This window comes from Rhinolophus sinicus, linkage group LG16 (assembly GCF_036562045.2).
Source record: "Rhinolophus sinicus isolate RSC01 linkage group LG16, ASM3656204v1, whole genome shotgun sequence".
NCBI classification, from domain to species: domain Eukaryota; kingdom Metazoa; phylum Chordata; class Mammalia; order Chiroptera; family Rhinolophidae; genus Rhinolophus; species Rhinolophus sinicus.
This window is the reverse complement of record NC_133765.1, coordinates 29,107,465-29,124,064: the sequence shown is the minus strand read 5'-3', so window position 1 is coordinate 29,124,064 and position 16,600 is coordinate 29,107,465. Positions and strand designations below refer to the sequence as shown.

General features: G+C 43.3%; 1 protein-coding gene across 3 annotated transcripts; it reads right to left on the bottom strand.

Annotated features, from left to right (window-relative positions):
- Positions 1 to 215: 215 nt before the first annotated feature.
- On the bottom strand, positions 216 to 16,486 carry SPRING1 (SREBF pathway regulator in golgi 1). 3 transcript variants are annotated; one of them, XM_019734106.2, is made up of 5 exons: positions 16,193 to 16,486; positions 8,110 to 8,266; positions 4,456 to 4,607; positions 3,941 to 4,054; positions 216 to 2,069 (listed from the first exon to the last, which is right to left on the bottom strand). In XM_019734106.2, the coding sequence occupies exons 1-5, from the start codon at positions 16,301 to 16,303 to the stop codon at positions 1,986 to 1,988; spliced, it is 618 nt and encodes a 205-aa protein (XP_019589665.2). In that variant the 5' UTR covers positions 16,304 to 16,486; the 3' UTR covers positions 216 to 1,985. The 3 variants fall into 3 exon arrangements, with proteins under 3 accessions (XP_019589665.2, XP_019589664.2, XP_074177374.1); XM_019734105.2 differs by having other exon boundaries at positions 16,257 to 16,484; XM_074321273.1 differs by lacking the exon at positions 8,110 to 8,266 and having other exon boundaries at positions 1,851 to 2,069; positions 16,193 to 16,485.
- Positions 16,487 to 16,600: the final 114 nt, after the last annotated feature.

The following is a 16,600-nucleotide window of genomic DNA, read 5'->3' as shown; positions in this document are numbered from 1 at the left end:
CAAGATGAAGTCCTTGTTTTGGTTCTGTCATTAAATCTCAGTGGGGAGTCTGGGAAGTCACTTCACCTCTTACCATTGCCTCATCTAGGAGGTACGAATACAAGCAAGCTTAATTCTCTATCACAAGACTGTAGATACTGCTTGTGAAAGCCCGGAAAATGCAGTGTGCTCGTCAATATTCAAGTACAAAGTAAACAGGCACAGGTTAACAACCGTTGATATAAACTGTTTTCACATCAAATCTCTGTTATATTGCTCAAGAGTTCAGATAAGCTCAAAGAGACTGATACCAGTGACAACCCACAGAAGACAGACTCAAATAGCAACTGAGTTACCAAAAAGGATGAGACGGTAAAACGTCCAGACGTGCACATTTCTTTCACATACAAAGTTTGATTTAGCACCCATGAATACAGAGAACCCGAAAAGTCCACTGCAAAGTGAATACATTTCTGGTGATCTAACATTTAAAAACAACTGCCAGACAGCTTACCCTCTAAGGAAACTTATTTAGGGGTACAAACTACTTTGGTAAGATTAGTGTTAAGAAGTAATAGGAGGAAGTTAAGGGAAATCACTATTACACACGGTAGAAATATACAGGAAGGCAAACATGGCCAAAAAAAAAGCTCCACTGGAAAAAAAAAGTGTTGAAAGCAAATTGTAACACTAGTGCCCTGCTCCAAGGTCAACAACGTGAACAACGAAAAAAATGGAAAAGACCTTGCTCAAGCCCGCGCTCAGTGAAGGACTGCAGGAGAGAGCTGTGCGTGAATGGAACTCCTGAGCAGGGTGGTGCTAGTATTCAAGGGGCATATCTTGAGCTGAGGACCCAACGCTCTTGGCCTTGACCCAGGGAGACTTAGTGTTGTCCTAGAAACGTGGGGAGCACCCAGAGTGTGTAGCCCAGCACCCTGCACATCCAGCGTCCATTCACGGGTCCCACTTAGGGTAGATGCGAGTTTCTTACAGCTCCTTGATAGATACGTGGGTTTCCTCCTCTTCTTCTTCTTTGCAAATTACAGGGATACTGAACACCTGCACCTGCTACATCTCCTGCAGCTGGGGCAGTAAAGGATGACTGCGTACAGCCAGTTGCTAGATGTGTCTCCATCGAGGACTTGCCCTAACACAGGGTTTCCATGACAGGAGAGGAGGAGGTCAATTTCCTGAGGCTCCCACAGGACCCGGCTGAGCAGACAAGTCATTTCATAGGAAACAAGAACGAAACCCTCCAGGATAATAACTCAGAACTTGTGGTTAAAATAGTGTTCACACATAGGTATCCAAGTATCCCAGATACCATGAGAAAAAAAGCTGAGAGCACATGGTGCCAGCTGCTAGAAGGCTGGCACCAGATTAGAGTAGAAGAGTGTCTTTGAGATTTCAGACAATTTTAGATGTCAGCATATGGTGTTCAGGGTCCACTCCTGAGGATGCTGTTAAAACAAAACCAAAAATAACGACCTTGAGAGAACATGCCCCTTTCTGAGAGGCCAAACATTTGATCTGGGTGAAGGCATGATTTAATTCATGAAACTCAAGAACACAAGACAAACAACAGTTTCCTGGAATATATTCAACTATCACGACAGGGCATTTTCCTAAACAGTATCATTTTCCCATGACTCCAAAGAAATCCAATAAATAACTTGACAGTGAAGGGCCCCGCTGAGAACTTGAGTGACCACAGGCCCTGAGCAGCTGCGATGGGGGAGGCGCCCCAAGTGCCAACCCCTCCACAAGGTCGCCCGCAGTTCTGTCTTTTTCGAACGTGACCCTCTAGTGTTTCCACGGTGCTTTACACAGCAGTCCCATCTGGTAAAGCCCGGCGGGGAGCGAAGCCACAGAGTACAACACGAGAAGTGGTCAAAGCCATGGTTTCCGCACGACGCCTCTCTCCTTCCCACGGACTATCGACCGTGGAAGCCTGGCTTCAGGCTGCACGTGCCTCAGCCGCGAGCACGGCAAGTCTTCTGCGCCCATCACGCGGGGAAGAGCTCGGGAGGGCTGTCTCCATAGCAGTACTTTGCTATAGGGTCCCTATAGGTGTTCTCATGCTGCACGCTCTGTTGGCAAAAGGGAAGACAAGAGCGCCGTGAGAGAGAGCAGAGTCGCACACATCTCCCTTTCCGAGCCGCGAACGTCAAAGCAGGACTGCTGTCAGACACTCCCTGCAGGAGCCTGGACAAGTCCATCTCCAAATGTCACTAAAAGGCTCCAAGGCACTTTCTGGAACAAGGCGAATGACAACGCAGAATGCCAATGAAGAACATGAAAATGGACATAACATCACTGTTTTTCTGTTTCTCTTTATGCATAGTAATGAGTTTTTGAACAACCTCGCTGTGACTTGGGCAACTCAAGACAACTATTTTTTCTCAAACCATTTTATGTTAGAGTAAGATCCAATGGGTGTTTTTTTGACCTGGCCCTGTGCTGCACAGAGAAATTCAGTCGCTGTCCTAAACTCTGCAGAGATGGAGGAGGTACACTTCAGATCACTTTCATAACGTTTCATGTACCTCAAGGTTTGGCACACGAACCAAATCCCACAATACCACACAAGCCTCATTCGACTTAGCAAATGGGAAGTGTGATTTCAAAAAATCATCCCGATGGTTAATTTTTCAGTAATTTGTTTTCCATACAGGCAACTTGAGTATTTGGCTAGTCTAGAGTTCAGTAATTAGTCCAAGACCAATGCTAAACATCTACCATTGTAAGTATTAATCCAATTTCTAGACATGCAGCCAAAAGCTTCTTTCTTGGGATACTGCTCTCAAAACAAATTGGCAACTGGGAAATCTTTTACAATAAAAAGACAAAGTCAGAAAGTTTAACATCTTCACTCACAAGTGAAATAACTCCCGGGTTTTATCAGTTAAGGAAAGAAAATATTTCGCCTTTTCTAGTGTTTCTCAGAATGAGAGAGAATCTGAATCAAAATGAATCATGTGTTCAGCCTTCCTCCACATTCCTTTAAAGCCCATTCAAGTGGAAAGCTCTTCCCACAAAACAAGCCCATCAGGAATTTCTTTATGCTTTCAAATGCTCATTATAATCCCTGAAACATTTATCCAATGATGCTGAATGCTCGAGGAGCAGACCAGAGACATAAAAAACGGCGTAAAATCAAAAGGTGGACACAGGAATCTGGCAAAGGGTACAAGAGTTCCAGAAAATGACAAATGAGTCAGTTATCTCGGACGAAGCCGCACAATCTTGGAGACACCATGAATAGAAGCCAGAAGTGCGCTTGTGCAATACACACGTCTGGTGGTTTCACAAAGACGGCTCGGAGCACTGCCCAACCACAAAAGCAGAGGCGAGGACACACAGGGATGGAAAGCAAAAGACTTGCAGACGCTTTCAGCGGCAGGTGCAACGTTTAGTGCCCACAGCAAAGCATTTGATGACAGTATAATAAATATTGAGAGCCTGACAACCTACACCTTTATTCATGTATTTTTAAACATCCACCTGTCCCATCCCCTCAAATCCTAAAATAAACCACAACTCTGTCCCAGAACAAATTACTACTTACTTTCAATGAGTGGTTGCTGGAAAGCCTTTGTCACATCTCAGCCAAAGACGGGAGAACTTCTTTCAGAAATTAGACTATTAGAATCCCAACCAGACTTAAAAATAATTTTAAGCTTCCACTTAAAGTGTAGATATGCCAATCAGTTAGGGGAGATGCCAGTTGATTAGACCTTGATTTAATACTATAAATATTTTACTTCCCTAACTGTATAAATCTCATGTTGACATTCTAAACATTATCATTCCACAAAACAAAGCTTCATTTGAGTCTCTTCTCCATTATCACCCACCCCCATTATCATCATCATGTCTCCACTGTCATTATTTTCAGTTTTCTTTTAGCCCCTGACTTCCACCCGCCCATCCCCCAGATAGAAATATCAGGGCTGCTGACCTGGGATGAGGTCCGGCATTTAGCCAAACACAATTCAAAGTGATCTTCCACGGCCATGAAGAGGTTCTGGAATGCCACAGCTGCCCGGTTGAGGAAGCGCTCCAGGAGAAGTTGCTATGGAAACAAAAGTTAGTACCTGTAATAAATTCCAGACTCAGCAGCACAAGGTAACCTTGGATATTTCTCCTAAACTAAGAGACTAATAATGGAGGGGGTGGGGTAGAGAAAGGGAGGCAGCCAGCTCAAAGGAGCTAGCAAGAGTGCTGGTATCTTATTCATTAGATATCTGATTAGCAATACAATGGCCCATTCTGCAAAAGAACCATTCAAGTAACTGGGAACCACTTCCTTTCCTTGCAGACAAAGGCTACTTCACAGCAGCAATTTCTGACACCTACAAAGTTCCCTTCAGAGTTCTGTCCTCACAAGAATCTCCGGGGAAGAGGCCAATGCTCATCATACAATAAAGGCAGAAAGACAAAAGCAGATGCAGAACAAGGAGCAGCTCTCCATACCTTGTTGGGCTGCAGGCAGCAGGAGACGCAGTGCTCGTAAGCGCTACAGCAGCCGTTGGACAAGCAGCCATCACAGCAGTACTGCTTGGTGCCCGGGACGTTGACGTTACAGCAGCCATTCACCAGCAAATCCTTCCTTTCACAAACATATCCTGCAAATCAGAGACTACCCTGAGTACAGAACCCGCAGCCCTCCCAGCTCCCCAGCAGGGCTGATCTGCAAGCAGCAATGAAAGGCACCGCATGCAAAGAACAGAGAGCGAGAACCCAGTCTGGAGTGTCCTAAGCACCAGAGAGGCAGGAATCAGACACTGTGATGAGGGCTTTGCTTTCCTCCTGCGGCCGTGAGCGGGAAACACGATGGACCCCGTATCATAAGTAGGCTCCACATCGTCTCTACCTAAAACGGCCTGTTGTTGGTCTGATGCCGTGTGTTTATTTGACTTAATCACCACGTCAAATCACACCAGTGTTTTCCTGTTCTAACCTACGCAAGCCATGCCTGAAGACAAGTCATTTTTTCAAACAAAAATCTGAAAATTGGAACGACCAAGGCACTCATTCCTGAAAGTGAGATGCTTTTATGTAAAAAAAATAATAATACTCCCACACTCTTTACAAATATCTTTTAAATGCTTGCCATTTATTTTGTAGCTTTATAAATTGATTTAGGCTGTTTGTAACTAACTATACATGCCAGGGATGCAATTACCCCTCAACATCAGGGAAAAGGTGTCCTCTAACACCCAAGGAAGAAAAATCCTATTCCCTCCACTCCTCATAAATCCCATTACCCATGTGTGTGCGAACGCGAGCACACACGCGCGCATTCACACTCACACACTCACACACACACACACACACACACACAAATCAATCAATCAATCTCTCACCGCCCCCAACCCAATCATTCCACGTCCAACTTTAAGAATCTCTTTGCAAAAGATAATTTACTGTTCGGAGCTCCTAAACAGACATTTCTCTACATCCTTCTGGGAGTGGGAAAGAAAAACGGGAGAGCACCAGCGCGAGGGCAACAGTGTGCCCTAGGGAAACTCCCAGGTGCACGTGTGGCTCCACCGGGGTATGGCCAGGCCCACAGGTGCAGAGCACCTGTTCCTAGATCATTCCATTCCAAATGCCCCAGCTTCTTAACCCTCAGAGAATGAGACCTAAAGTATAAGGTTGTTTTCAGAAACTACTCTGGAAAACAAAGACTGTGCAAAAGCAGGAGGCACCAGTAAAAAAACAATGGAAGAGACTAAAAGAGCCCTCCTTAACACTTGAAAACTTGAGGCTTACCTGGAAACTGGTGCTTTCTGCTGTTATTTTGAATATGCCATTCTGTCTTCCAAATTAAGAGGAAGATGCTAACGCTATCATAAACATTTCTGGGATTCTTCCTAGCTATTCTTACTCACTTTCTTCAAAGGAATTATGAAAATGTTTAAAATCCAAATAACCCTGCATGTTTCTCGAAATTCTGCCCCAAATTATAAATACACAGTAATCTTATCACTTGTGTCGGGAAGATGTAGAATATAATGTGACCTGAATTCCACTTGTTGAAATTATCTTTCTGCCCTTTTCTCACTTCCCCACTGTCAGCATCACCATCTCAGGCTTTCTTATTGTCCCCAGTGCTAACTGCCAGTAGCCTTGAAATCACAGGTCTTTCTAGTGCCTAGTGAAAGAAAGCTCATCGAGATTTCACCTTTCGCATCATAAATCTACTCATGCAAACATTTCCAACAAGGAGTCCTGTAAGATAGCAACCACAGGGTGTGTGTCACTGACTGAGAAATTAACTTCTAACCTTTGAAAAGCCTGCAGTTCTAATTGGTTGTCTTATTTAATAATGTGTTACCCTGGCAATATTCACGGTGGCATCTGCTTGCAAGAGAGCATACAGTCCTGCAAATTTGCTTTATTTAAACTGCTCTCCTCTCCCAAACTCATGGAGTTAAAATAAAACTGTGGCTCTTAAATTTTTTTGATTCTTGGAACATTTGATTTAAGAAGTCTGAGAGTCTCTGACTCACTTGAATTAATCAGAAGAAACGATTTCATGTTTTCTCACTGAGTGTCATACAAACAAAACAGTCTATAGAAAAAAAGCACTGAACTCCACGTTCAGTCCTAGTCCCAGGTCTGCCCGCTAACTAGCTGTGTCACTTTGTGGAAGTAAGGTACTGTCGCCAAATTTTACTCTATTTAAACCAAACAAACCAAAAACATGCAGGTGATTTGCAATCGTATTTGTTTTTCAACGTAATCCTAAAAACAGAGGTTGGCACTGGCAGCAATGCTGAGTAGTCAGTGCCTTTTCCTTGCAAAACTGTCCAGCTCTTCTACCCAAGATGGGTGGTTTTCCTCTGATTCTTCTTTCAATTACAAATAATCTCATCTGGTCTGAGATCCTTTCGGAAAAACTGGTTTTTTTTTATTTGATGGGAATGCAAACTTTAAAATAATAACAATAATAATGCACTGTAGTTTCCATGTGAGAGATAGCACGTCTTCGCTTTGTTCAGCTTCACCAAGTACAGATGAAGATTCTAATTCAAGGTCAGCTACATCAATTTCAGTAGTGTCATGTCCGTAACCATTTGCTCTGAAAGTCTTTGAAACAGAGTAAAATTTAATCTTGCAAACCAACCAACCAGATTACTTGCAAACCACCGTTGAAAGAAGAATCTGTAAAACACCCAGGGAACTCTAAACAGTTTGGATAGTAGACATCGAGGGAAAGTGTTACTTGTTTAAGGCAACAGCGGCATCCCATTTATGGTTTCCGAGAGTCCTTGCCACGTTGGGCAAGTTCCTTAGCCTCGTGGTACCTGTGTCTTCACCTACAAAGTGACAATACCTTTAGAGGTATGATAGCAATACCTACACTTCATAGGAGTGTTGCAAAAATCAAATGAGATATTCAAGGAGAGCTTTAGCTCAGTGCCCAGCACATAGTAAGAGCACAATTAATGCAGGCTAAGAATTAGTGGGAGTCTTTCTTCGGGAAGACTGAGCCCGTCATAAAGTGGTAAGAACTTTAGCAGTTGTCTAATCCAACTACCACACCGGCCCAGGAATCCCTTCTTCATGACTAAAAAAAAGTGAGCAGACTCTGGGAGAAAGCGCCAACACAGACAGATATTTTAACTGCAGGAGTAACATATTTTGAATGTGTTTGTAATTCTTTTGCTATTATCCAGTCAGTCAATCAGTAAACAAGTACATTTCCTAAGTGCCAACACTATGTGTGTGGGGTCTTCTTCAGGTCACCAAGGAGGAAAACTGAGCTCTTATAGAGTTCAACAAAATGAGAAGAAAAGATTAGCAAGATCTGAAAATACTGGGGCTGCGAAGAGATTGGCAGGAGTAGCCTAGGGGCTGACTCATGATAAAATCCTAAAACTGTAAGCTACAGGCACAAGGAACTTCGGTGTTAGAACTATCAAACCAAGCTTCTCTCATGTTGAGGGGAACCTCGAATGATGAGTGAGGTATGCAAGACAAAAGATGTGAGAAATGTTGAAAACGAGCAAGAAGGGAAAAGGCCTTGTATAAAATTGCTCCTAAAAACCCCTAGGAATGGTCACACTGGAGTGCATCCCCGAGTGCAGGAGAAGAAGGAAGCCAGCCGCCTTGCCTTACCTAGTTCGTCCGTGATGAGGTGCTTCCCTTGAATGGAGTTCCGGCACTGGTTGCTGGGCCGACTGCTATTGCCCAAGTTAAACTGCACTTTCCAGAGAATGGGCTGTTCACGCTCTTGAACCTGGAGGAGATTCCGATCTCTCACTGCCCTCTCCTCCTACAAAGAGACCATAAATGAGAAGGTTCAAGTATCATTTCTTGCTTTTCTACCAATTTTTCATAGAAACCACAGCAGCAGGACAGAAACAATGTAAAGGAACTTGCATCCTGGGAACCTGCAGTCCCTGGTAAAAGCAAAGGCTGAGCCCAAGTCACAAAATAAAATGCAGAACAAACCTGTAGGGAAAAGTAATAAAGTAGGGCTTTGCTTCAAAACCAGAGTACTTACACCAAGGCCCCTGGATTACATGGTGATAAAGGTGTATAAAAGTTTTAATTTTGTGAAAAAATTGTGGAGGAAAAAGGTTTTGAACTTTTTCTTTCTGATGACAAGTCATTTAAAATAGTTTTTGATATTAAAACAAATACATGGTGGAATAGAATGTAAAAGAGAAGAAACTTCAAAGAAATTTCACAATTGTCATTTCAGACAATACCCGGACGCGTCTAGAGCACAATACACTTTCATTTGCAGTTATGAGTACTTAAATGTACGGGAATCCAGAATTAGGAGGTTGATTTTGGGGGCAAGAAGCATGTCAACTTGCAAATTTCTTCTATAAAAAACACTGAGTATGTAATCCTTATAACATACCTTTCTTTACAAAAGACATCCTTGCCAGCCAGCCCTTTACCTAGACATGCAAAGGGAAGAGCTAGCTGCTCTAGAGGCAAGAGTTTGGACCTTTCCTGCTAGCCTCCAAGCTATGGGTGAGCCTTTAGAATTGCCTTTCCCGTATCTGCACTATTAAGTAAACGAAGGTGGAAGGGCCCAAGTGCCAGAAAACAAGCCAAGCATGAGACAGTCAGCCACCTTCTGAATTCTTCAACCTATTGTTGTTGTTGGAGGGGGGAATTACAAAAAACTCCCCCCAAAGACTTTTTATATACGTTAAACATTTCACCATTTTAATAGAATTCTGTGGCTTTCAACATTAAGAATCTTAGTAACCAATGATACCTCAATCAATTTAATTTAAACATTAATTTTAAAAATGATCTGTCATGTGTCACTGAGCAAAAGGGACTAACCTTGAAAGTTTGATGGCAAAGGTTGAATACTTTAAAGTAATGGAAAGGGTCTTTATAGTTACTAAAGTTTCTTTAGGAAAGAACTGGGAAGAGTTGTTATTATTTAAAATAAACATATCCACACATAATTTGGCCCAGCAAACACATTTTTGAGGCCCATCCGATAGAAAGTACCAATGGGAAAGGATCACCTGGGTTTATTTTAAATAGCACTGCTTATGTGGTAGGAAAACTGGAAACCCAACAATAGAGAAATGATTGCATAAACACTGGTATATCTGTGGCTATTATGATAACTATGGCTATTACCAAAAAATACCCCCAAAACCTGGTTATAACTGATAATGTATTTATAGTAGTTCTTAAACCTGACTTGCACATTAGGTTATGTAGGGAACCTTTAAACAAATTCTGATTCCTGAGCGCAATTCCAGACTGAGTAAAAATCTCTGTAGATGGGACCTGGGTATCAGTATTTTTAAAAGCACCCAGATGATTTTAATATAGACAGGGTTGTAGACAACTGGATGTCCATGGTACATTAAGTGAAATAGCAAGCTACCAAATAATGTGCACGCTATCACACTGTATTATGACAATTACAATGACATACACATACAGGTTTGTAAGTGGTGAGATAACGGCACAGAAAGCTGTATTACAGACTACTAACACGGAAGCGCCGGAAGCGATTATTAACAGCTTTTTAAAAAAATCGTATTTGGAATATTTTCATTTTTAATTTAAAATAGAATGATAAAAACATTGTTTAAAACATGATTACAATTATGTAACAATAGGAAACACTAAGTCAGGGACCTATGGGAACTCTGTACTCTCCTTGAAACTTTTCTGTAAATCTATAATTATTCCAAAATTAAAAATCAAAAAATTGATTACCAACGTTAGAGACAAAAATTGCCCACAATCCCATCACTTAAGTGAAGCTGTACCAATTTTTGCCTATTAACTTCTAGCCTTGGACCCTGGCATTTACACTTACAAGTGAGGATGCTTTGCATTCAGCACTTCTTGACAATAATTGGATGATAAACCATTCAAGTACCTACATCATCTTGAGAATCACATTTTCAGAGCCATATAATAATCCATCATGCTGGTGTGCCATAAATTAGTAAACATACCCTCTACAGATCAACATTTAGCCCGTCCCAGGTTTGTTTGATTTTTAATCATAGATAGCACTGCAATAAAAATATAGAATTTGTTTATTCTCTTGAATAATTTGTTGCAGTAATTATTAAAAGTAGTCAGTGCTAAACAGTGCCAAATAACTTCCCAAAGTTACACGTCCCATTTGTAATATTACCAGCATTTATATAACAGTGCTTACAATTTTACAACCACCACACCAGGACTGGATTTTGTTCTTTAATTACTAGTGCAAAGCAGTCCTTCAAGGTGGCTTTCATTTCTGTTCTGCTCCTTTTTTGTTTCTTTTAAAGGAAAGAACTGGCAGGAATAGGATGGGTTACACAAAAACAACATCTGTATTCCTCGGTTGGTGCAAGAAGAGCTAAGTGCAAAAGCCTTGGGAACATGGGGCAATCACTTTGGTGCATACTGCTTAACTACCTGCAAATTCATACTCCTCTGCTCTGCTGGGACCTATCAGTTACCTGCGTAATCAAGCCATGTGCAAACTAAACCAATCGTCAAATGCTACCCTAGGTAAATTAATGGCCATAAAGACTGTTAAGAGACTGGTCAAAGTGCAGTAAACTGAATCTCACAACAAGGTTAAAAGTGCTCTTAACATTACTCTGAACTATCTTGTTATTCTTCCTGGGGGAAAAAACCAAGAGTTCATGGGCAAGTGTATCCCAGAAGGACCTCTTCCACATAATCACATTCCTAGTAAACAGGAAGGCAATTCTCCCAGCACCAGGACTTGTTTTCAGACATGAATACTCAAGACTTTGCCAAAAGGACTGAATAAGTGTTGTACAATCAAAAGAAACTGTACAGGAGACTGTGTAAGTGGCAAATGTAACGAATTAGCACATGTTCACTTGTGTGCAGAGGGTGTGGTGGAAGGGGCACTGACAGGAGTCCTTCATTGCATGGGTGGTTTCAGACCTTTCCCAGGGTTCCACTTACCCTATTAAGTTGTCTCAATTTTAAGAATCTTCCTATATATGTACATATATATTTTTTTCATTCAAGATTCATTCATTCATTCAAAGACATCAAGATCTTACAAGGCATCAAAGAAAGAGAGACAAAGGTAGTCAGGGTCTCTATTCTCCAAGAACCTCCAGAGCAGTGGATAAAGCGGTACCAGCAATCAGTGCGGTCCTTTACTGCACATGTCCACCCAGGTTACGCTGGGGTCCAAAGAAAGGAACAGGAACAAAAGGAGCTCAAACAAACATGAGAACTTGCTTCATAAATTGTAAGGAGCTACAGAAATGTTTTATTACTAATGTATGTTAACCTCTGATTTTAAAAGGTATGTTAATAACTGTCCTATTTTTCAGGGGTTATCATAAGGACCAAATGAAATAAATGTCCCATTTAAGGAGTAAAGCACTTAAACAGAAGGCATTGTCATTAAAAGATTTGCTTATGGTTCTCCAAAAAAGAAGAAAAAAACAACAGGAAAAAAAGGGATAAAGGCCAGAGGGCATCCAACACGTCTAACATTGGGGGAATGGCTAAATGCAACCTGATCATGGAAAATTTTAGTTATAAAAATTTTACTTATAAAAATCTCTAAAAGATGGGGTAAATGTATATATAGATATAAACAAATAGATACAGATATAGATATATAGAGATACACACACACACACACATATATATACATATATAAATAAAGTGAAGAAATAGTATGCCCCAATTATATTTTTAAAACATGAAAAATGAAGGAAGAAAACATGCCCAAATATCATCAGTGAATCCCTCTGGTTGGTGAGATTATGGGTGATTGTTTTCCTCCTCTACTGTGTGTAGTACTTTACAAACTTTCTGAAAAATATATGTACCTTGGTGATCAGTGAAAAACAAAAAAACAGATTAGCAACTTTCTCTTATGATTTATTCCACTTTAAACAGTATCTAACTTGGCACCAATTTACGTACTTCATTACTTTAATGCTGAAGACGTTAATATATTTTCAAGGGGTTATGCAAATAGCCACGAGGCGGTCAGGAACTGCACACGTGAACATTTATTCACCTCTAAGGACTCTTCTGACTCCCAGACTGGGATTTCTGTAATCTCAGCTCATATGCCCCAGAGTTAGGCTCACCTGGCTGCTCTATCACGCCATCTTGTTTTGTTTTCTTCAAATATTCTAAATCATTAAATGAAGTAACTTTGCTTATTTGCCACTTCTGCCCCTTACCCTCCAGCAGAGTATAGGTGCTTGGAGAGGAAGGCCTCCTCTGCTTTGCCCCCCCATCTCCATCACCTAGCAGGCTGTGCCTACCACACAACTGGTGCTCACTAAACATTTATTAAAGAAATGTGCCCAAGTCACTTGGCACCTCTCACCGTTCCCAATACTCTCCGCCAATGGCATCCCCACCACTGTCACTAATTTCTCCTGCACTCCCATCTCTACAATTCCAACTATCCCCCAAAGCATTAATTAACATGAAAACCAAAAAAGCGGGGGAATTCAAAGCAGTAGAGGATAATCAACTATTCTCTAAGCAAAAATCCCAGCATCTGCTCCATGCGTTCTTGGCAGTGAAGCAGAGCTCGGGGTCACAGGGAGCGCGGAAGTTTTCCGCGGCCTCAAATAACCCGAATCCCCACCCCCACCCCCACGCGCCATACATTCTACAGATGCAGAACCCGAGGACAGGCAACATGGAGCAAACTCGCCTCAAGTCACCTGGCTCTTGAGTAGAGTCACCTGGCTGCTTTTGACCAAAGCAGCAAAGCCCAAGCAGCACACTCAAATGCCCGCGGGAGAGCATCAGCCAGAATGCATTCCAAGTTTTTGGTCCCAAGGAACTTTTATACTCTTAAAAATTATTGAGGACCCCAAAATGTGGGTTTATGAGAAGTATGGCTTTTGACATTTATCATATTGGAAATTAAGACATAAATTCTTAAAGTATTTGTTTTTGACAAATTATTCATTTAACAATAACAATGAACCTATTCAACAGTTTGTGTGTATGTGTGTGAAAATATTTTTCAAAACAAAAAAAAAAGAAATTTAATGAGAAGAGGCAATGTTTTCCCATTTCTGCAAATCTTTTAAATGTCTGGCTTCATGGAAGACAGCTGGATTCTCTTATCTCCCTCTGCAGTAGGTTGTTCGGGTTGAAGCACACGAAGAAAATCTACCTGACACAGATGTGTAGTTGGAAATGGGAATATTTTAAGGGTTTTTCCAGATAATTATGGATAATCTTCTTTGATACTACATCAAACTTAACAATTATAGCCTCTGAAAAGTTCACTGCAAATGGTATAACTACTTCAGAAAATAGTCTGGCAGTTCCTCAAAAAGTGAAAAAGAGTCACCATATGACCCATCAATTCCACTCCTAGGTCCAAACCCAAGAGAACTGAAAGCGTATTTCCAAACAAAACTTTGTACACCAATGTTCATGGTAGGTAGCATTCTTCATAATAGTCAAAAGGTGGAAACAACCCAGGTGTCCATCGACTGATGAATGGGAAAGCCAAATGTGGTAGATGCATACAATGGAATATTATTTGGACATAAAAATGAAGTACTAACACATACTATAACATGGATGGACCTTGAAAACATTGGTCTCGAACTGACAGAAGCCAGACACAGAAGACCACATAAAGTTCCACTCATATGAAATGTCCAAAATAGGCAAATCGACAGAGACAGAAGGTTGACTAGTGGTCGCTGACTGGTAGGGATAAGGAAGTTATAGCTAAAGAGTTTCTTAGTGTTTCTTAGGCCGTGGGGGAATTAGACCTGAAGAAATGTGCAAAACAAAACTTTTGCCAACAGTTTTAGGGAAATCACAATCATCACCTCCCACCCTCGGAAAAATACATCTCAATTAGGGTCATAAATCACAGGTATTTTAAAAAGACACAGTAATAAAAAAAATGAACAAGGTGCACTGAACACTGAAAAGGTGGTTGTAGACAAGGTCACAGAGAAGACAGCGTCTGATTCAAGACATGAAAAATTAGGAGCGTGCCAGACTAAGAAAGGAAAAGGTCATCCCAATGAAAAGACTCACGCATTTGTTCCAATATTTGAGTACCCATGAAGTGCCTGGCAGACTTCTAGGGGCTGGGATCCTATAAACAACACAATCTTCTGTTCTCAAGAAAATTACATTCTAGAAGGAGAGTGAGAGGAGACAGATAAACAAGTAAATGAACAAGAAACGTTCAGTTCCTACCACAAAGAAAATAAAGCAGGTCTCTGGGCAAGGCACTGAAATAATATAGATTGTGTCACCCAGTCTGGCCTGAGGCAGTAACAGCCAGCCTGACCTGAAGTGACATAAAAGATTCACCATAATCGTGGAACAGAGTCTGGGGTGTAACCCAGTGCAGTAAGAACCCAAAAAAGAATTATACACCGGGGAGCGCTGTGACGGACTTTTTAAAGAGCATCGCCCTACAGTGGGGTAGAGAATTGACTGCAGGACAAAGAAGAAAGCATAGACCTATTGGTGGGTACTGCAGTGGTCCAGGCAGGAGATGAAGACAGCTGGGCTGAGGGTGGCAGCAGTGACAACGAGGAGACAGGAACAGTTCCAGGATACACTGTGGAGGCAGCAGATAGAGCATTTGGGGTTTTCTGGACTGGTCTAGGCTGGAGTTATGAATTGGGATCCCAAGACCATACAGCTGGTATTTAAACCACGATGCCAGAGAACACCTGGATCAAGCTGGGAGCACTTACAACATTCACAAGTCCGCCAGACAGAGAAGGGACAAGTGCCCATGAGCAGTCGCCTGTGCGGTGGCAGAAAACACAAGTCCTGGAAGCACGGAGTTCACATGAACGTCAGCCACCCACCCGGTTAATAAAAGAAGCTTCCAACACTCAGCCTTCGCTGTCTTCCCTTTTCACAGCTGCCCTGCCAACCACTAAAACTGGGGTGACCGTGTAGTTTATTTTCTATTCAGTGATGTCGTTTCTGTACAAATCTGACCCTAGAGAGTGAAAAGGGGAGCCTTCAATAGCTACACAGGACAACAGCATACACCTGGGTTGTCCAAGGTACACCCTCTGGATGGTCTTCCTTCTAAAACCTCAAACGCTCAAGCGGGACGGTTCTACTGCGTTGGGGAACGTTTCCCACCAAACCACCCTGTCTTTTCTCTCGAGTTCTCACATAGAAGAAAAACTAAGGGGGTGAAAAGAAAATTCCAGCCACCCGAGTTACGCACAGAAAGGGCACTTCGTGGGTCCTGTGGAGTCTCTCGGGGGGACCACTGAGCCCCCGAATTAAGCCCAGGCCAGACGTTGGCCTCGCAGCGCGGTTGTTGACGGGCCCACCCACCTCGGCCTCTCGAGTCCCGCTTTCCCTGCTCTTACAAGGACGCCACCTCCCAAGACGGCAGCGAGCATGAGTGAGAAACACACGCCCCCTTAGCACGGGACCTGGCGGGCAGAAAGCAGGTAGGGGCCGCAGGGTAATAACCACCGCAGAGCAAGGGCCCACAGGCCTGGGTTCCACCCCAGCTCGGCCCCAGGCCCACGAGCGTCTTCGTCCCCAGGAACCAACGAAACGGGCAGGTCCCTCCGCCCGTCCTCAGTCCCAGGACACGAATGCCCACATCTCCGGACACAGGGGCAGCGCGGCTGCAGAGGCAACTCCTCCACCGCGGGGGGAAGCCGGGAGGCCGGGAGAGGTGCCCGACGCGCCCGGAGCAAACGCGGGAGGGCGGGCGGCCACTGACCTGCTTCAAGGTGCTGGTGAGGAAGTAGACGAGCGAGAGCCCGAAGACCAGGGCGAGCACCCACCTCTTCCGCAGAAGCCGGCGCCACACCATGGCCGCCAGGTTCACCATGCCGGCGCGGACGCGGGGCGCGGCGGCCGGGGCGCGGAGCGGGACGGGTCCGGGGTCCGGGCGGCATGGCCCCTACACAGCCGGCAGCCCCATCTCTCGCGCCGGGCGCCGGCCCCGCGGCCCTCAGCCGAGCCAGCTACCAAAAGCCAACCCACGCCGCCCCAGGTGACTACGCTCTACGTCCCGCCTCCACCCCCTTACGTCACCAGCCGACCTCGCTCGGCTTCATTACCATTGGTCCCTGCGAAGAGGCGGATTCCTATTGGCTGAAGCCCGGGAAAGGGGCGGGCAGTCATG

Coding starts and splice junctions, on each gene's coding strand:
- SPRING1 (XM_019734105.2), bottom strand. CDS start 16,370: ATGCCGCCCGGACCCCGGACCCGTCCCGCTCCGCGCCCCGGCCGCCGC. Junction 4,608..8,109: donor CCTCATCACGGACGAACTAG/GTAAGGCAAGGC, acceptor TCTGATTTGCAG/GATATGTTTGTGAAAGGAAG. Junction 4,055..4,455: donor GCTGCCTGCAGCCCAACAAG/GTATGGAGAGCT, acceptor TTGTTTCCATAG/CAACTTCTCCTGGAGCGCTT.